This window comes from Musca vetustissima, unplaced genomic scaffold (genome assembly GCF_032173495.1).
Source record: "Musca vetustissima isolate MV318-11 ecotype Yass unplaced genomic scaffold, APGP_CSIRO_Mvet_v1 utg19228, whole genome shotgun sequence".
NCBI lineage: Eukaryota > Metazoa > Arthropoda > Insecta > Diptera > Muscidae > Musca > Musca vetustissima.
Window position 1 is genome coordinate 158576 of NW_026879637.1, and position 20649 is coordinate 179224.

At 34.9% G+C, this 20649-nt stretch overlaps 2 protein-coding genes across 2 annotated transcripts; both read right to left on the reverse strand.

Annotated features, from left to right (window-relative positions):
• Positions 1-2890: 2890 nt before the first annotated feature.
• Positions 2891-6471, reverse strand: LOC133324646 (serine/arginine repetitive matrix protein 2). Its single transcript, XM_061533480.1, has 5 exons — positions 6235-6471; positions 4304-4440; positions 3502-4077; positions 3122-3431; positions 2891-3007 (listed from the first exon to the last, which is right to left on the reverse strand). The coding sequence occupies exons 1-5, from the start codon at positions 6469-6471 to the stop codon at positions 2891-2893; spliced, it is 1377 nt and encodes a 458-aa protein (XP_061389464.1).
• An 11035-nt stretch (positions 6472-17506) lies between these two features.
• On the reverse strand, positions 17507-19212 carry LOC133324648 (adenosine 3'-phospho 5'-phosphosulfate transporter 1). The gene is made up of 5 exons (XM_061533481.1): positions 19181-19212; positions 18883-19118; positions 17972-18819; positions 17786-17911; positions 17507-17684 (listed from the first exon to the last, which is right to left on the reverse strand). Exons 1-5 carry the CDS (start codon positions 19210-19212, stop codon positions 17514-17516), a joined length of 1413 nt encoding a protein of 470 aa, XP_061389465.1. The 3' UTR covers positions 17507-17513.
• Positions 19213-20649: the final 1437 nt, after the last annotated feature.

Here is a 20649-nt window from a genome sequence, read left to right on the forward strand (position 1 = left end):
AGCATTTGTCTGTTTACTAATTCATATATTTTCGTTTCGCCGTTGCAGATCTGGTCGTCCAACACGATATCGTTCGGTGACAGAGGGACGCAGTGCGTTGAGTTTGTGTGCACCCTCTGCCTTGCCATTGGCCATATCATTCCAGGGCGCCCCCCTAATGGCAGCTGGCCCAACCAACTCCTCGTCCAGTGGCAATGTTGCAACACCATTAAGCGAATTCCGTGGCAGTTACACCATAACTGATGATGAATGTTGATGTCTCTGTTGACATGTGGAGCTTAACGGTCGAACACCACCACCCATCATCATGTAAATAACAGAAAAAATAAATACATTTAAACGTACATATATGCATATATCATTTATTAGGATTATAGGGTGAATATCAGTAGGTGTGAGTGAGTGAGCGACTGTACCTATCAAAGACAAAGAGAATGTACTGCATTAAGAATTTTTAAACAAACAAAAATTCAGTTGTTATTTTTTCAAGCAATAAATGTGCATAGATTCTGATAGTAGCTTACGTTGCAATTACCTATCCGGACAACTTATATACCTTTTAGTATGTAACACTTGTAAAATGTATCCATACTTAATTATTTTAACATATTAAGCTATTTGTATGTATGTAGTTTAAGTACTGTACAATTTTGTTTTAGATAAAACTAAATAAGAAAAGAAAACAATCATATATAGCCATCTAAAACCACATAGTTGTAATACATACGTATGTTTGTAGTAGTGTGAAAAAATACAGGGTGTATCATTGAACCTAACCTAAACTGAATTTATGAATAAATTAATGTTGATTTTAAAATTAAAAAAACAAATGGATTTTTTATTTAGAGCTGTTCCATAGACTGAAATTCATTGGAGTTTCAATGTTTAACCCTTTGTGGTCCAATGTTGCCCACAGGCAACAAAATGTTTTAGAGCTTATATTTAATATGCTGTTAGTAGATACATATATAATCTTTGGATTTTATATGTCAAGACCAGATTATGAAAGACACATATCAAACGAAAAATCCAAGGGAAAAATCTAAAAAATTCAAATTTTTGGTAAAAATATAGAGAAGAGGGCAAACATGTGTACAGTACTAAATTGTGTATACAGTCCAAATTATTTAAATCGCTTCGTATTCGAATTGTACGAATTCTACCACCAAAATTATCTCTGATTCTTGTAAAAAAGAACATAGAGAATAATTTAAAATAATTTTCCGCCGATTTTGCATTTGGCTTTGGTTTGTATTCCCTCTCAGATATATTTTGTCAATTGTGCCTCTTCAACATTTGTAGTCTTCATTTATGACACGAACTAAAGTTTACTATTCAAATCTATAGGCAAGATCGGTGCAAACTATACATTAAAAATACGAGATCTCTAGATTGTTAAGAAAATACATTTATTTTCTCAGTGTAAAGTAAGCAAAAAGTTAACGGTTTCCATTGAATCTCGCATCGATTGAAATTCTCACTTTCAGATTGTAAGTCCATCCAACTGCTCTTAAGTAATACTTTGTATTGGCATAAAATACGCACATCTCTTAGCACTGCATATAAAGGCTAAGAATCTCCATGAATTTGAGCTGCCATTAATGGTTACAATGTCATCGACAGTCGGAAGAATGTGACAAACAGAGAATGAATGCCATCAATTAGACATGTTTATCCACCAAACCAATAACAGTAAACATTCCATTATTTGCCAAGGACTCAATTTGCCAGTGGTTGAGTAGTGAAAAATGCATGAACAAGGATATACGCCATTATGTTACGCACTGTGCAGAAAGTCATATTCCAGTACGTAAAGAGCAATGACTCAACGTGCTCAAATGGAAAAAAATGAATGTCCTTAAAATCAGACTATTATTTTCTTGTGTCTCTGTATTAAAGTAGCACACCGTATCATACATATAATATATTGGTATCAACATACATACCGATATGTAGATGCTGAAGCACCAGTTATGGCTTGTGTTATTACGCCACATGTGTAATGTGTAAAAGATGCTATATATTTAGAAAAGTGTTCACAGTTATTTTCCGCAAATATCAATGAAGACCTAAAGCACCATATTTAGTACCTTTGGTATGAATTAACATCGATTAATGTTCTAAAAATCCATCTCCATATAAATACAGTTGACATGTAGTAGTAATTTTATGGCCATTCAGACCCGCTTCATAACTCGGCAAAATCCATTCCAAATTTAATGTTTTTAAGCCTATACGTTCGTCAATACCAACTGCACTAAATATGGTACAATTAATCATTTTATCAGGCATTTAAAGACCCCTTCGTTACGTCTTATCCATACTTCATCTGTCCGTCAGTAATCAAACCTAACTTCAAGAGCACTAACCACCATTTTTTTTCTATACATTCGATTTGTGTTGCTTTTAATACCCATTTGGACTTTCATTACGATTTAAAAAAAACCCATCGTATTTGCATCAATTCCACAATGACACAACTTTTTTATATAGATTTATTTATTTGTTTTATATTTATACATTTTATGTTTGTGTGTATATAACTAAACATGTAGTTAAATGTATTTTAAATTCAAATATCAATTATTTTAAAGACAACTCTGTTCTTCATCCAAATGGTTATGCCGAGTTATTTCTCTGGCAAACAAAACAATTCTAAAGTGTGTATTTACAGTCAAGTGATTATATAGAGTAGTAGTGACAAATGGATTACAAGTAAAAAAATGATGATTTCTTAAAAATTAGCATAAATGGTTTGAATTAAAACTACTAAATTTGTTTAATACTACATCTATGAGCGACGAAAACATCAATAGAGCTAATTCAAAAAATGTCCATATTGATATGATGACTCCCCCTTTCTCATCAGTCGCCTGCAATTAAGGGTCCATTAATTTTTCAATAGAAAATCCATATCATTCTCAGTCTTTGTGGTGGCCATATATTGATCTAGTTCCTTATCGAGATCTTCTTTCTTTACCGTTTCCTTTGTTGTTGTTTTACCTACCAAAGAAAATAAATGTTATAATCTTAGGCCTATTTGAACGCGTTAGTTTAATAGAATTTGAGTTATCCTGCCGTTCTTGTTTCGTTAGCATCCGAGGCGGAATATGTTACTCACGTATGGGTCGTTTTTACCTTGAGAACGTTGACCTCCACGACCTCCTGTGCGGCTGCGACTACGACCACGTCTGTTGGAATTGTTACTACCTTTCTGGGCACTGTTAATACCACGCCGGCGTTGTTGACTACGTCCTCTTTTAGGTTGGGCTTGACCACGACCTCCTCTCTGTTGTGTCTGACCTCCTCCAGTGCCCTTCTTTTGTGGTGATTGTCCTTGTCCGTTTCTTGTCTGACCTACCTGACCCTTGCGTGTCCGAGAACGTGAGCGAGAGCGCTGATTCTGGCCATTTGTATTCCGAGTGACAGATCTTAAAGGTGTAACAAATATAGGATACTTAACACAAAACGCACAATTGATTTAAGACAATATTTACTAACCTTGAACGTGGACTACCGTTGTTTTTGGTTGTCGCATTAGTCGAGTTACGTCGTTTCTGTACACGCCCTGTTTGCACACCGCGCAGTGATAGACTTGATGTGCGACGTCTATTTCTGTTTCTTTGATTTGTGGCATTGTTGACATTTTCGCCTGGTCGCACTCCCAAACGGGCCTTAACGGGTAGATTAGATTTCTTGGCATTAATATCGCGACCGCGATTGCGACTAAGGGAACGTGAGCGAACAGGGTTGCGACTGCGACTTCTGGAGCGTCCACGAGGAGCAACAGCAGTTGCATTATTATTTTGACGGGACCGAGAACGGCCACGTCCGCCGTTCTCTTGAACTCGTGTCCGAGAACGACTGCGGCCTCGACCGCTGGCCAAAGATCTGCCTCTTTTGTCAATGACACCGCCACGTTGTCTATCCAAACGTCTTCTAGCAACACGTTGTGCAGCACCACCAACAACAGGGCGTCGTGGCCCCAATCGATTTGCTAAATTGCCCGAAGAGTTGGAACGACGCAAGGGTGCAGGTGAAGCACGTCTTTTAAGGAGTTCACGGTCAGCATTCATCCTATTTGTTTTTATGGTGAAGAATAATTGTGGTGTTTGTTTTAATATAATTTGGAAATTCCACTTAACGGGAAGGAGGCGGGAGATTGTTTTCATTTGAACTATTATGTTATTAGCATGTTTGTGGAATGTTTGTACATTATCTCCCGAAATGTACGATTGTTTCAAGTTTAGTAGTAGTGGTAGTAGTAGTAGAAGAATTTTAATATAAGAGAATTGATTCTTACGTTGCAATATTGGACAGACTATTTGTCCTGATGGGCTTGCCATTGGCTCCGACGCGTAACGCTTTTACACTGCCGCGTTTAATTCTTCCATATGCTCCGCCTCCAGTTCCTCCACCACCGATGGTACGCATACTTCTCTGTAAGATTCACACGTAATAATGTGTGAAGAAATATGAATTTTATTATATGTGTTGCTAGAGTATGTCCGCATGTGGGACTCTAAGTTCTCATTCTATGTTCTCTGTCAACATTACTTTTACTTGGCCTTCACACCTAACCCAATTCTATTTTCAATTAGCTTTCCCATTTTATGTTGCCTTTTAGCTGCACAATTTGATTTACTGTAGTAGCCGGTTAGTGACTTGTACACAATGTATATTTCGATAACTTCGACTGTTTACATTTCGAAAAACGTCAGTTGTGGAAACTTGTATTCAAATCCAAGCAAAACATTTTCGACTGGACAATTTGTGTGGATAAATTGATAACTCTGAGATATTGAACAGGACTGCTAACATCAAATATTTCGCTCGGCATACTTTAGTTGTTGATTATAACAGAAACGTCATACCGAATATGTTCATAACACCTGATATAAGTAGTGATAATGATATTCACATTTCAAAATACTTTTTTGTTATATTAAATTTAAATCAAGAATTTTTGGTATGACAATTAGTGTGTGTTATTTTTTAGTTATCCGCTCTTCAATATTTTTTAAGCACTCACAAAAGCGTAGAATATTTCGAATGACTCTTAAGGTTAAACAGTTCATGTACTTCTCTGGATGCTGTTGATTTTGGCTGGACTATTTTTATTTAATATTTTGCTCGGCATATATGCCCTTTTTTATTGTAACTGGACTGGCAACTTTGGCAATTCCCATCACTGGAAACCCAACTATTGAAATTTAAGATTGTTTTGCTGTTCATCCCTTTCAGTTATAAAAAGAACTTCGTTCCAACAAAGAGAAAAATTGAAGCAGGAAAGAATTCATATTTGAGTACAGCATACTATTATGTGAGGCTTATTGTTAATCCAGAAATAATTTAATGTTGATATTCCGCTTAGTTTTCTCAGATCCAACACCAAAAACCGTTGTAAGTACTGCTACACCAAAAATGCACTGAACGTAGAATGTGACATTATTATATAGGTCTCCAGAGAAGTCGGATACATTCATGACGATTGCTAGGAATTGCTCTATGTTGTGGTTGGCTTATTGTTGTGACCAAAGAACACTGAACGCTGACTGGAGCTTTCTTAAAATATCTCTTGATTTGTTTGATAACGGTAATGACGGATATAAGGTATTGATTTATGTTGTAGTTGTTGTTGTTGTAGAAGCCCTATTGCTTTTATTTTGTAGTTGGTTTTTGTATTGATTGGTGTCGTCTCAAATCGTATTCTTAACCGATGTTAAAATGATAACTAGTTCCTAATTATAATATCGGCACATGTCAATAGTATTGTACTGCAATGTACTTATTGATTTGATGTCAGACTCACGCAGATATCGACGTTATCGGGTATTCGAAATAATTTTGATTCGAGCGTATTATTTTCTTTAACTTTTAACTTCTTTATATTAATTGGTCTTATTTGTAGCTAGTGGAGAAATCAGCATGCCAAGAGCTAATAAACCACAGGCTTAACTCCTCAGCAACATTTTAAGAAATTTAAATACATCTTCCCTTACGTACTGCTTTGTCATGAAAAGTGTAAAATATTAATAGAATTGGGTTTCTAGGCTTTCTGAGGCAACAAGCTCCAACTTCTGTGGAATGTTAATATCTTTCAACATTTCATTAGCCCGTTAAAAGGATTGAAATCTTTTTCGCAGGAAAGTATATTTCCATTCAAGCGATTTTAAGCATTTACGTTGTCATTTCATAGGTTAGGATGTAAAGTAATGTTTTTGGAAAACGTACTCGTTTCAATTTCATGGCTGCTTGCAATTTATGTTTCCTTTGTAATTCAGCCAATAGGCGTTGGTTGGCTCTTGATGTTGCTTGATCCACACGAGGCATTGCTCGTTCAACACTTCGACTGCGACTACGGGCAGGTGTAACGGAAACTTTAGGTTGTGTTGTTATGGCGGTAAAGCGCTCATTTAAAGATACACCTGTCGAATTGTTTACGTGTATTTTGCATAAGGTTGACGCCATGATTTGGCTTTAGTTGTTCGGAATTGTAAGACGGATCTAAAAATAGATATAAATATATATTTTATTTAGAGAAAATAACAAAAAATTGCTTAGCATTAAAACATATAAGATTTTTTTGAAATTAGATGTAGGGTAAGTGCTCCTAATGTGTATAACATTAATTACCAGTGTAAAATTTCATCAAGCTTAGTTCCTTTATTAAGCAAAAGTGTTGCACCTTGTCAATATAGGTAGTTTTCAACACTACAAATAGTTTGTATGTCGATTTATGAAATAACTTACATTTTCACCGTGAAATAAATCTTGATTTACATTATGTTTATCTCAACTATGTAGTTAATGGGTCAAGTTATGCGTATTTTGGTCAAGTTATGGGTACATTACTAATTTATGTATTCTGTCCAAATTATTTAAATTCCTTCGCGTTCGAATTGTTCTCTTAAAATTATCTCTTGTAAAAAAGTTCCTAACGAATAATAACATGTATTAGTTCAATCATATTGCAATTGTTTTTCTTGATATTGGCCTTTTATTTTTCGGAACAAATGTACTGTATCTCCCGAATGGAAGGATGTAGCGACATCAATCTTTGTTCATGTCCTATTTAGGATATTAACCCGAATAGTGCTGTAATTATTATTTTTTTTGTATTTTGGGACGAAACTTTCAGCGTCTCTAGATTGTGGGCCATTGAATCCGAAAATTTGATCAATTGCATCTCACAAATCATCAGTGGGATATTTATCAGTAGTTCACACCAGATGATTTTTGATCATCTTATGAGTGTGACCATATGGTCACGGTAGCACAGCTCGAGTTAACAAGAAATAATTCTAAGAATTGCCACAAATAAAATAGTGCTTTACAATTCATATTGGGAACTATATCGAAATCCACTTCCATTTGATACAGTTGCCTCGATGGTGCACGAAAATGTAGATGGAAGCGGTACGGAAACAACAATCTCTCTTTGAAATTTCATCACAACTAAATAATAAATGCGATATTGTTTACAAAATAGACTCAGAAAGTGAATCCTAATATATCCTCAAAACTAAATATTTCTCATTTTTATATACAAAAGCGCGAAGACTAAAATATTAATATAGACCCCCTGTCCTGTAACAGAAAACGTTATTCGTTTCTCACAACACTGGTGTTTGGTTTTGTGTGGTTTGACAAAATGTTCGCCATTTCGAACTCGAAGTATACCAAATATATATACACGCAAGAAAACATTTAAGAATATATAGTATATAAAATGAATTGAATTCGTACAATATATTAATAATTACATTTTACCACATATACCGGAAATCAATGTGTCCTTCAAATTGGCAAATTGTTATAAAACAATTCTGCCTCAAAACAACAAAACAAAATATGAGTCATTTTTATTATTTTTTGGAAAATGACATCTTTCAAAGAATGTTTGAAGCTGGCAGATGCATTTGAGGTTAGACCTATTATTCTTTGTTCCCAATATGTATCTAAATCTAAAAATAGCTCCGTACAAAAAAAAACGGAAAAAAAAACAAATCTTACCTGCCTGTATGACGTTGGAATAATGTTTGATATTTTATTTATCTGCAATTTTTATATTTCAATGGTTTTCTAATCTTATTTTTTTTATTTTATTTTCACAAAAACTTGAAAAATACGATACGGCTATGCTCACTTTGCTCTGTTTGTATCTATATGAGAATGAAACAGGGATTTGTAAGCCGACAAGTGTGTGCTGTTGACAATTGTCAGTGCTCTACCTAAATGCGTACGTTATGCGCCGATATTTTTCTCCAGTTTACTACAGCTTCATTCCAGTAAAAACTGTGACGAGAGATTACGTGATGCTATGTTGATTTTCATGGTTTAAAAATAGGTTTCCTAAACTAAAAAACACAATATATTTATTTAAATTCGGAAAGAATCATATGTTATCGCACCCTCTCCCTGAACTAAAATAAATTTAGCCGTTTAAAAAAACAAATCGAAAACTAAAGAGGGAAACACATACGAGGATTCAGGCATGGCATGTTAAGTTGGCATTGTATGAAATGTCATTTTATAAAGGAATATCAGAATATTTCTTAATTTTGGACACCGTTCTCCTTTATTATTTTACATTGAACAAGGTCAACTTAATTGGTCTGTTCGAGAACTTTTTTAATGGCAAAGCTAATAACAACGTTACCTAAATTCCAACGAAGCGTACAAAAATATTCTACTTCCCCACTATGGCATTTCTTTTATTTTTATTAATAATTGCTTTTTCATCAAATTCGATAAGCATTTTGTGTATTTTAAGACAAAAATTTAAAAAAATTGAAAATTTTTTCGATAGCTTTGTCAAAGCTAACTATGGTTTTTTTTGGATTTTATATATTTTGATGACCTTTATAGATTGATCTTGCGTATGTGTTTCTCCCTTAACAGCCTAATAATACGTTTACATTGTACCGCATTTATTAGATCCAGAAAATCTAAATTATCAATTCCATTACATATATGTAAAATAAATCCTCACGGAGAAGGTTAACCCGGTAAAAAGTTCTAATGTATATGCCGTTTAAGTAATATGTATCTAATGACAAATTACGATTTAAAAAAAATGTTCCGCCTAAAACAATGTTCGATCCAGAGATCAGGTTAGCACAATTGGATATTTTCTTAAGTTCAATAGGTAGGAAATACGTAGGTCTTCTAACGCCTACAAAATTACTTTCAAGAACATCATACACACTTGTTTACTAAAACATATTTATATTCCCATAACAGAGAAGGCAATGTTGTCAATTACTATTGGAATATCTCAATAAATTTACCGGATTAAAATTTCTTTAAAAATTGCAAGTATGTTAAGTTAATAATGTTATGCATATTAATTCCGAACGTTCTATATTCACAGAGCAAAGACGAACAATTGGAATCACCCCAGCAATATTTTTTCCTTACAATTGTTCTGGAAATGAAATTATGGCAAGAGTGTCCAGCAAATGCTGGTAAAAAGTTACATCACTCTGTCAATTGGTCCATTTTCAAAGTTGTCTTTTATAGTAAAATCGGCAGAATGCGGTTGTCCGCAATTGTTAAATCTAATTGACACATTTTTGATATAAATTCAAAAGATGTTAGGCCGAAAAAGCAGACTGACATTAGGAGGAACCAGTTATCACAACAATATTTTCCATATTGGCAAATACACTTTTATTGTATGTGAGATCACTATATATATATATGGTGCAAATATAAATATATATTATGCACTAACAATTTTTTTAGATAATAAAAAGCAAATTAAAAAAAGGTAGACTGGGTCTTCTTTAGACAAATAGGGGTTCTTATGAATAATATTACAAAATAAACGTGCGTTGAGACATTTTCGGCTAATCTACTGTGCAGATTTGTGTCCATTCCCTTTATGAATCGGCGTTATTCGAATTTCATTGAGTTCCAAACGGAGCGCATCGACGTGTTCAAACAATCTTTCTTGGGCTTTGTGATACTGTTCCACAGTTGCTTCCAACGCTTGGATCCGTTCTTCTTGCTGTTGTATTATTTGTAGTAATTGTGCTCTGTCCAAACTCGCATATTTGTTGTTTTCAGAATTTGCACCCAATTCCGCGCAAGATATGTTGGAATCCGTTGACAATTGGTTGTGTGATGTGTCTCCCTCCTCAAATTTACTATCCGGTTCAGCTTCAAATGTCAACGACTTTTCGTCCTTATGGTCATTATTCCCCGATGACCAGTCGGACTCCACAACTTCTTCCGACATTAACACCTCGACATCCGAATCCGTTCCAGAATATGTGGGCTTACGTTTGTCCTGGTATTCCGAGTTTATTAGCATAAGAACTTCAGTCGATTCGTCACAATTACACATGCGTCTCGACTTAACCGGTTTCCTAAGGAGAGTAAAATCCCCATTGTCCTCCGAAACATCAGCCGCTCTAAGAAATACCTCATCTCCATCTTCACTTTCTAAAAATTCCTGGTCATCGATGTTGTCGTCGGGCAAGAAGTGTAAATCGTCATTGGCGTAGTGCGAGTCCAAGACACAAATGTCTGTGTTGTTGGTACTGGCTGAACTGATTGTACTTTCCTGAAGTGGACCTTTGTAGGGATTGCTCGGTGTCTCGACCACTTCTATGCTTTCCGATTCATTGTTGGGCGAATTGTCTTTGCTATTAAGTGGCGTCTTGTACTGTTCGTCTTTTGTGGACTCATTGTGTTGGAAATGGTCGAAGCACATAGCAAAGTTCAGTTGGAGATCGACGTCATCCATGTTGATGGAATGTTTTGTAGAAATACTACTTAAAACCCTTAACTATTAAATCGTCTCCCAGCTCGCTTCCTTTCTCGACATTGCTGCTTATCGTCTGTTTTGCTTTGATTATTTTTTATCCTGTATTCTCTCTATTTCTCCTCTTCTATCCTATTTTCGGCCTGAAGGTCCCTAAGCAAGGTAGGCCACACACCTCAAACATGTGCGTTCGATCGGTGTGAAGCTCCTAGCCCACACACGTCAAACGGATCCATTAAACTTCATTTCATATTTATTTTTGAAGCGTGAAGATTTTTGGACCGCGATAGTGATGACGGAAAAAAGATGAAATATTTTTATTTAATATAAATGTATTAAATACTTTTACTTTATTCCGGGAAAAAACATTTTTATTTGGCACACAGTAGAATATGTGTAAAAATATCAAAAAATCTTCCAAATACATATGTATTGCATTTGTCCGCTGATCCGCACTCCACGAAATTTCTCAACAAATGAGAAAATATCCACACACCAGGCCACAGACGTCAAACATGTGCGCGTCGCACAACGAAAAATTAAAAATTTTTAATTTCTTTCGATCGGTGTGCGCACCGGCAAATCGGTGTGAACACCGTACCACACACGTCAAACATTGCTTCGATTCACACCGATCGAACGCACATGTTTGACGTGTGTGGGCCACTTAAGCAAGGTAGATATACAAGGTAGACGCATCGTCGAATTTCTACATCGGTTGTTGTATTTTGATATGTCAAAAATATTTTGCCAAAACAGATTGACAAGATTTTTTTACACAAATTCTTGTAGAAAATGTTAAAAAAAGTATTGCCAAAAAATCTATTCGAAATTAGAGATTTTCATTTATAATTTTGTTTTTTAATTTTTTGGTTCAACATTACAACAACATTTTTGACATTTATTTGTCCAACAGCTGGGCCGATGGAAAAGGAAAATTCAACAGAAGTATCGATACTTCTCAAGTTTGCTGTCAAAATGCATTATTGCGAATTGATTTCCATTATGAAAACGTAAACAAAGTCGAAATTTTTGACATTAGACTTGAGAAAAAACAGCTGTTTTCCGATTTCGATTGCTATCTTGGTGACCTTATTAATAGATCTTGTTTTTATTTTTTTTTTAAAGCACGCGTCGTCAAGTTTCAAGTTTTGAAGGGTTTAAACGATTTAGAATTATTTGAATTGATTTAATTGTAATTTTAAAGTAATTTATTAATATTACAAGGGCTTCGAAAGCACAAACTCCAGCCAGGTAACGAAGCAGTTCCATATAGCCAATTCAAATCCTAGGAGATTACGGTATAGTAGTTATAGGTGATCTGAAGATCTGGCTTACTATTATAAAAATACCTTTCCATTAAGTTGATATAAAGGTGTTATCTCAATCCGTTTTGGAGATACAGTCAAAAAACTAGGTTTTGGGACCCGATATTTTGAAAAACAATTTGCCCTTTCCAAAATGGTGCGATACAGCCACATGTATCTGTTGTGGAGCAATATGGGCCTTAGAACCCTACAAAAACAGGGAAATTCTGTCGCGTAGCCTGTGTACCTGTCCATAGGTGAAAGTCTTAAAGCCCCGGCCCAAGGCTGGCCATCCACAAAAACTATTCTATTTATTTTATTTTTTTATTTTATTGCCACGAAAAAGCCATCTGGCCAATAAATATCGCAACATGCCAAAACTACAAAAGTGTACTTCACATTATAAAACGTATCTTATAGCTATACAGTATATATCTTAATATAAATTATGAATTCTATGTAACAAACTTTAAAGCATATTTAAATTCATTTTAAAACTAAACAGTTCATATACTAACATAATATATGGATTTTAATTAACAAACTACAAAGCAGAAAAGGCTCTCCAGCCATGTAAAAATAAAGCAGTAAAGACTATTGTTGGTAATATCTAAGCAAAAGAACTGAATAAAGTCGCATCTACCAAACAAATTAAAAAATACATTAGTCCAGCATGTAATTAACAGCAAAATCTTCAAACTTGCGTTGAAATACACTGCGCGAAAAAGAAAAATGTCGTAGTTCAACAGGAAGTTGATTCCACAAACGTGACGAACGAATAATAAAAGATCTTTCATATAAACAAGTGGAATAGCGCGGGAAAATTAACTGAGTGTTCCTGGTAGATCTAGAGAAAACAAGTCGATCACGCAGGACACCGGGAAGATCTAAAGTGACAGATTTATATAGAAATGAAATAACTCTTTTCTTTACGAAAACAGAAAACGGTACTCCTAGAAATTCAGCCGCATAAGCTGAAACATGATCTGATCGACGTAAATTATAAACGTACCTTACAACCATATTGAACAATTTTTCTATTTTGTTAAAATGCTCATGTGTGGTGCCAGATACAACTTCTATACCATAAGCGATATTAACAGAGAATAAGCAAGATTTATCTTTACAAATCGTGGCAAATAGAATTCAGTTGAGTATAATTTTCGAAGAATATTCATTACTCTAGGGTGTAGAGCATCAATATGAGCAGAAAAATCAAGTTAGCTATCAACAATAACTCCTAAGCACTTTATGCGATCAACGAACTCAATAATTAATCCATTAACACGTATATCTATACTATTGAGGCGACATAAAGGACCATATCCCATTGCTTTTGTCTTTGTAACATTTATTACTAGGTTATTATTACATAACCAACGCGATACTGCGGACAAGGTATTGTTAATGTTAAACTCCAATAGGGAACTAGATTTGCCAATAAAAAATAAGTGAATATCATCGGCATATAAAAACGGTCGACATCCGCTATTATGTAAACAGTTACCAATGTCATTCACATATAAAACAAAAAGAAGGGGACCTAAAATTGAACCTTGGGGTACACCACTGTATATATTAAGTTTATTAGAAGTCTTGCCATTTAATGAAACATACTGGGAACGCCCAGACAAATAGGAGAGAATTAAATTACAAGCTGTATTATCAAAAGCATTATTAGATCGTAGTTTTTGAATTAGTCTCGAATAATCTACACAATCAAATGCCTTGGATAAGTCCAGGGCCACGAGAACACCACTTTCACCTCCATCAATTGTCTCTCTGATAAGATCAGTTAAGTCTACTAAGAGAGATGTAGTACTGAGCCCACGCCTGAAACCATATTGGTATTCATTTATATATTTCCGCTCATCAATAAATTCTTGAATTTGCTCCAATATGAGGTGCTCGGCAACTTTTGAAAGTGCGGGTAAAATGCTTATTGGTCTCATATTTTCTATAGTCGGTGTTTCTTTAACTTTGGGAATGGGGACTACTCTAGCAACTTTCCACGCTTGCGGAAAGACCGATGTAGTAAACATAGTGTTAAAAAAGTAGGTCAAATGCCTAGATATGTATGGGTAAATCAGTTTTAAAAATTTAATAGGTATACCATCTATACCCACAGATTGGGACTTAACCCGCTGAAAAGCTTTAAAAACATCAATTTCAAAAACACAATTAAATGATAAAGTATATTCTTGTCTATCAATATCGGGTAAATCTACATACGCATTGCTAATACTGTTGTTCTCAGTAAAATATGAATTTAAAACATCAACATCTAAATCAGTTGTAAAGTTAGTGTCACTACCAACGATACCGCCGGAACGAAGCTGTCTCCAAATCTGTGTCGCGTTTAACCCATTAAAATATTTGACGTAATATTTCTTACGTTCATTTCTAAGAACACTCTTAGCTTTGTTCCTAAGAGTGCGATACACAGCCTTATTCTGCTGCGTAGGATATTTTAAATAGTTCCTGTAGGCAATATCTCGCAATGAACTTGAAAGAATTATAGGTCTACTGTTTAACCATGGTTCCATGCAAGACACTATACGTTTTTTAACAATAGGGACGAAAGAAAATAGATTCGCAATAAGGAAATCAAGAAATGAAAGCTGTGTATCAACATCAGATGTTCTATAAATAGTACCAAAATCAACTTCAACTATATAATTGTGTAAACTGTCCCAATCAATATTTTTGTAGTCACGGTACTCAAAAAAGTGTTGTGTGGAAGTAATATTAACATCGATGGCACCGAAGATTAAGGAATGATGTGAAATAGAAGGAACTTGTACTTGATCGTTGAAAACGAAAGAGCATGATTGGCTATAAGCAAAATAGTCAATTAAGGAAACAGAGTCCGTAGCGATATTCAAATGCGAAGGCAACGAGTTATGACCAATAGAAAGACCTAGACGGAGGCAAATACTCCTCATTTCAGAAGATTTGGAAATGTCGAATAGGTTGCAATTAAAGTCGCCGGCAATAACAATATACTCGTATTGAGATAAAATCTGTTGGTGTGTCTCCTCAAAGCTAGATATGTTGCCGTGTGGCAAATACACCACACCAAATAAAATCTTTCTTGAATCTAAAATAATTTCGATAAAAATAGACTCGCAAACACCAGGATTATCAGATCGAAAAACTATCTTGTGCTTAAAACCATTTATATTTACCAGGAGATTCTGTCGCGTAGCCGGTATCTGTCCATAGGAGAAATTTTTAAACCCCCGGCCGACGGCCGGCCACACAGGAAAGACGACAAAAACTCCTTTGAAATAGAATATTGCGCGTAGCCGATGTAGGTATCTGTCCATAGGTGAAAGTCTTAAAAATCCGGCCGAATCACAAAAAAAAAAACAGTAAGGAAAGTAGTAAAGTCGGACGGGGCCGACTATATGATACCCTTCACCAGTTTAGGTATAACCAACAGATGAATCCTAACAGACGCTATATCAAAATCTGAACCGATTTAAATGAGACTTGCCAGAAATTAACTTATATTAACTACAGTTTATTGTACAAAATTGTGTGGCAATAGGACAAACGTTGAGTCTTTAGTGCACAATTTACATAAAATCGGAAGAAAAAATATATGGGAGTTATATCTTAATTTGGACTGATTTTCGTGAAACTTAACACACATTATTCTAGACCTAATTCAGTACGCTGTGCCAAATATCGTGCACATCGAAACATATATAGGGACTTGGTACACCATTTACATTAAATCGGACGAAAATATATATGGGAGCTATATCTAAATCTGGATCGATTTTCAGGAAACTTGACACATCATTCTATAACTAATTCAGTGCGCTATGCTGAATTTCGTGCAAATATATAGGGACTTTGGAATACCATTTACATTACGAAAATATAATTGGGAGCTATATTTAAATCTGAAACCATTTTTCTCAATTTCAATAGGGTTCGTCCTTGGCCCAAATAAGTGACCTATGCCAAATTTCATTCAATTCGGATAATAAATGCGACCTGCACTTTGTTTACAATTTAACATGGACAGACGGACGGGCAGGCGGACATGCATAAATCGACTCAGAAAGTGATTCTATGCATATTCCCAAAACCATATGTCTATCTCATTTCCTTTTGCATGTTTCAAACATATGCTCAAAGACATAATACCCTGTACCACAGTGTGGTGAAGTGTATAAACATTAGGTTCGTTCGTTTACTTTCCCAGTAATATTTACTCAGTAAGAATTTGCAGAGAGTAAATACGAATTTTTCCTTTTCAAGAGAGAAAAACTGCAAAAAGTAAACGAACAACATCCAGTAAAAAGATTGTTTCGACACAGCTGATTAAAACAACAAACAATTTGGCGCAAACTAAAAAACAGCATTTTTATTAGAAAAATGGATAACAAGCGGAAAATTGATGTTGTTTGTTCTCCACAAACATTTAAAAGGGTTGTGACCGGTAAGTTTTAACTATTTATTTGGAAATATATTGATGTTGATTGATGTTTACAGATTCGGTGTATATGGAGTCAGTGGTTTGTAACCTAAAAAATCGTTCGCCAATTACTCTTGTATTACCTTATTTTTAAATACTTGCGTTTTCTTCAACCATTTTTGTATTTAATGATACAAAATCAAAATTAAATTCACAAAACAATAAATTTTCTTGAGAACAATTTTTTGTTTGTTTACAAAACATAACAAAACAGCAGATTAAATATCAGCTGATGGTACAAGAAAATTCTTACTGAGTAAATTTTCCTTGTAAGAATTTGCAAATACTCAGTAACACAACTGTCAAATCTGCTCTCTCAATTCACTCTCTTTTACTGGGATTTTGGGTAAACGAACAACATTATGTAATAATTTGTACAAATTATTGAGTAAACGAATGAACCTAATATTTAAAATAAGATTCCGTCATGTAGAAATTCCAGGTATCAGAAAAGTAATTGAAACGAAAAAAAAAAAACAGACGAAAAATAGCTTAAATTCAATATTATAGACAAAATAATAGACAAATAGTTAAAAATTGTTCTTGTTACATAGGCGTTCAATAAATCAATTTTATTAATTTAATGATATTTATTTATTCCTTTAACTATATTGAGAGTAGATTGGGTCTCGTTTAAAAACTAACTTTACATATACTGTTATATTTATTATTATAAATATATATTTAATAAAAACCTTTGTTTAATCTTACATACATATATAAAACCATGTACAAATTCAGTACACATATGCGTTAAATTAAGTATTTAAATCTTAGCACCTAATTTGAGCGATTCAGTGGCATTAAAGAACATAAACATTAGGCGCCTGCTAATTAAATTCATTGGTTTTTCTTAATTTCGTTCATACGTTGTCGTTATCGTAACATTCAAAGGGGAAGTGAGTGTGATCAATGTGTATAAATACAAAACAATTCTCTACTAAACAGCCATTTTCGGTTTGTGTGCCTCAGCACGTTTCCGCATTTGCTTTAACCGTTGATTGCAATACACGCGAATAAAGATGGCAACGAACACAACCAAAACTCCGAGTATTCCCAAAACTGAGATGCTATGATGATAAATTAGACATGAAAGTAAGATAGCCGTGGCCTGGAAGTGTACAACAACATCAACAAAGACAAATCGTTAGTAAACAACCGAAAGAAGTTTAAACATATCACAATATACCTATGAATGAATTGTTTACTTACCTGTCGCAACGTCATTATTATGGTAAACACAACTGGTCCAAAAACTGATATTGTGTAGAAAATGAATAGTTGACCTACTGCCGAACTTATTGACAGTACCACAATATCAAAAACAAATTTCGGGTGCTATCAAACACAAATGGATCATTTATATGTTTAATTGTTAAATTCTTTAATATGGCTTACCTCCGTGGCAAATGTTAGGGAATCGATGAAGCCACCTTGTACACTTAGGGAAGCAGCTGTAAAAATAGTCGAGAACAAATTCACTCCACACATCATCTGTAGTGGTGTCATGGCGTACGCTTTAAATAGGTCACCCTGCCAATTGGCAGTAAAGCTATCAAAGATCATGTACATGGCTAACAGCACAATGCCTGTTATTGTGGTGACACCATTTGACTTATCGCTGCTCGCGGAACCCATCATAAAAAACACCATACCCAGTGATATAAGAACTGCCGTAAAATATTCATAACATTGGTACTTATTTTTTGATAGGATTTTGCCCATCAACATCACAGGAATTATTTTACAAGATTTTGCCAATACTTGGGTGGGGAAATTGACAAATTTTAAAGCCTCATATTGGAACCAGGCACTCATAATATTCGAAAACGATGCAAATGAATACTTGTAGAGTGGGGCCTTGTGACGGGTCATTGGTCGCTTATATTGCAACACAATGCAGGCTACGATGAAGGCCAGAAGACGATTCGAGAAAACTAAAAATTGTGAATCTTTGAAATGAGATTTCACGCCTTCGAAATTATAGTACTCCTGTGTCATAATTTTTTCCTGTAACACACCCCAGGTTAGATAGGAAATCATGAGACCTCCAAAACACCAGATCAGCAATATGGCTTCCTGCGATGTGGTCCGCTTGGGAGTAGTTGCCTTTTGGGCGGGTGGAGGTGAAGGTCCAGCCACCACTGATTCCACGCCACTTTTTTGCAATGGTTCGTCGCGTTCGCCATCGAACCCGGTATTTCCATTAATACACATGCTAACAGCAGCATGTATATAGGTTTTATCTAAAAAATTAAGCAAATGTGAGTGAAAAACGATAACGAAATAGAAAGCCAGCAAAAACCTACCACTCTTTTCCAAGTAATTTGTGCGCTGGACATACTTATAAATTAGCAGACCGGGAACAAAAACACAACTATAACCAAAGCAATTAACAAGGAGTTTTAGAATCCATGAGTATTCTTTCGCTTGGGCATCCACCAGCTGAGAAAGAGTTCTGTGCGATTCATAGTCCCCTCCCAAAGCTGTTCTTAATATATCCGAAAAGAAGTGGATTACGAGTAAGGTCAGGACGAAGAACCCGCTAAAGGAATATGAAACACAATTAGTTTACCCAACCAAAGCGCAGTACACAATCATACTTACCATATAATGATATCAGGTGCCCTATTAGACATTTTTTATATCGCTCCGATACGCGCCTTTACTTAGAACTTAAATGATTCTTGTTGTTGCTTTTGGTTACACGTCGTGGGGGCTGATAGCTAAGCAGTAAAGTTTATCTAATTAATGCTGACTTGGCCAATCGCACAACCGAGTAACGAAATGTACGAAATATAATCGCTGCAGGCCTTTCATATTTCGCATGTTAAGCTGTTCATTACGTTTTGTTGTTCTTTCATTTGGTCGATTCAGCGGTCAGAGTCAAGAGGTTGCGACTTGTTGTTATGTTTTTGTAACAGAGTTCATTAACCGCTCTAAACAAAAATCAATTAATTATTTATGAATATCTTAACGTTTACTTCGTCTTGGCATCGATACGCTACTGCTTATGAACTGATGCTTTCTTCTTGTTCTTGTTGGTTCGAAAGTTGGATGTCAACATAAACAGATGTTTATCTTGTAGTTGTGTCGAGTGGTTCAAATGACATATTCACGGAGAAAACGTATCGGAATTATTATTTTCGATTATTGTTGAGTCTGAGTTGAAAACTAGGGTTGTCGAATTGAAAATAAGGCGGTCGAAATGGGATATTGAATACTGTTGTTGTATTGTCTAACTATCAATGGCCATGCAGGCTTTGTTGCAAGAAAGCGAAATAAATTAAATTAAAAGTCAATTTCGGAACTCAATGCAATGATTGTTTCTATTAAATGGACTAATTTGATGTTGCTGAAAAGTTTTTAATGGATGAATGTGTTAATTCGTGTACATAATTCCGAGAGTGAACTTCGTTGTTCGAATGCATATCAGAAGAAAATAGTAAATTCTAGTAGATTCTTGCTTTACGGAAACAGACCAACATTGGGGGAATATCAATCAAAATTGCCGATAGCGATTACATATTTCTTGACATGTTAAGCGTGGTTTTATATTTGTCGGGATCGGGATCGGTGTTGAGAGTTTCTCTCTCTTGAGAGAGTAATTAGAGTTGCGCTATTTTTAATTTTGTAATAAGCGTACTTTTTGTTCACAAAAGGTACGAATTGACATAAACGTACCAAAACAAAAATTATATTTTTTATTATTCGTGAATACATTTACGCTTAAATTATAACATATATTATTTATGCAAACAACTGGTATAAATATTGGCCAATATTTCTCGATAATTATGATTTATTATCATTTGAAGTAGAATTTTAGGTACCTTTTCGTACTTTTTTGTTCCTACCTGTGGCAATGTTTTCCAACACAATTCACAATTTACCACTGAGAGAGAGAGGCTCTCAACACCGATCCCGATCCCGGCAAATATAAAACCACGCTAAATGGTTATTGTGTTGAATCGATTTCACCAAAGTTCATTTAACAGGTGAACCAAAAAGCAATCGTTATCGGCGAGCATGCGTTGAGCAGTCCGTCGCGTTATATGTAATCGAAAATACAACAA

Excerpts from the sequence above, each read along its gene's own strand:
- LOC133324646 (XM_061533480.1), bottom strand. The coding sequence starts at position 6,471 with ATGGCGTCAACCTTATGCAAAATACACGTAAACAATTCGACAGGTGTA. Across the intron at positions 4,441-6,234 it reads CAGCCATGAAATTGAAACGA|AGAAGTATGCGTACCATCGG; the intron begins GTACGTTTTCCA and ends TGAATCTTACAG. Across the intron at positions 3,008-3,121 it reads AAGGTAAAAACGACCCATAC|GTAGGTAAAACAACAACAAA; the intron begins GTGAGTAACATA and ends TTATTTTCTTTG.
- LOC133324648 (XM_061533481.1), bottom strand. The coding sequence starts at position 19,212 with ATGTCTAATAGGGCACCTGATATCATTATATG. Across the intron at positions 19,119-19,180 it reads GCACCTGATATCATTATATG|CGGGTTCTTCGTCCTGACCT; the intron begins GTAAGTATGATT and ends ATATTCCTTTAG. Across the intron at positions 17,912-17,971 it reads CCCTAACATTTGCCACGGAG|CACCCGAAATTTGTTTTTGA; the intron begins GTAAGCCATATT and ends TGTGTTTGATAG.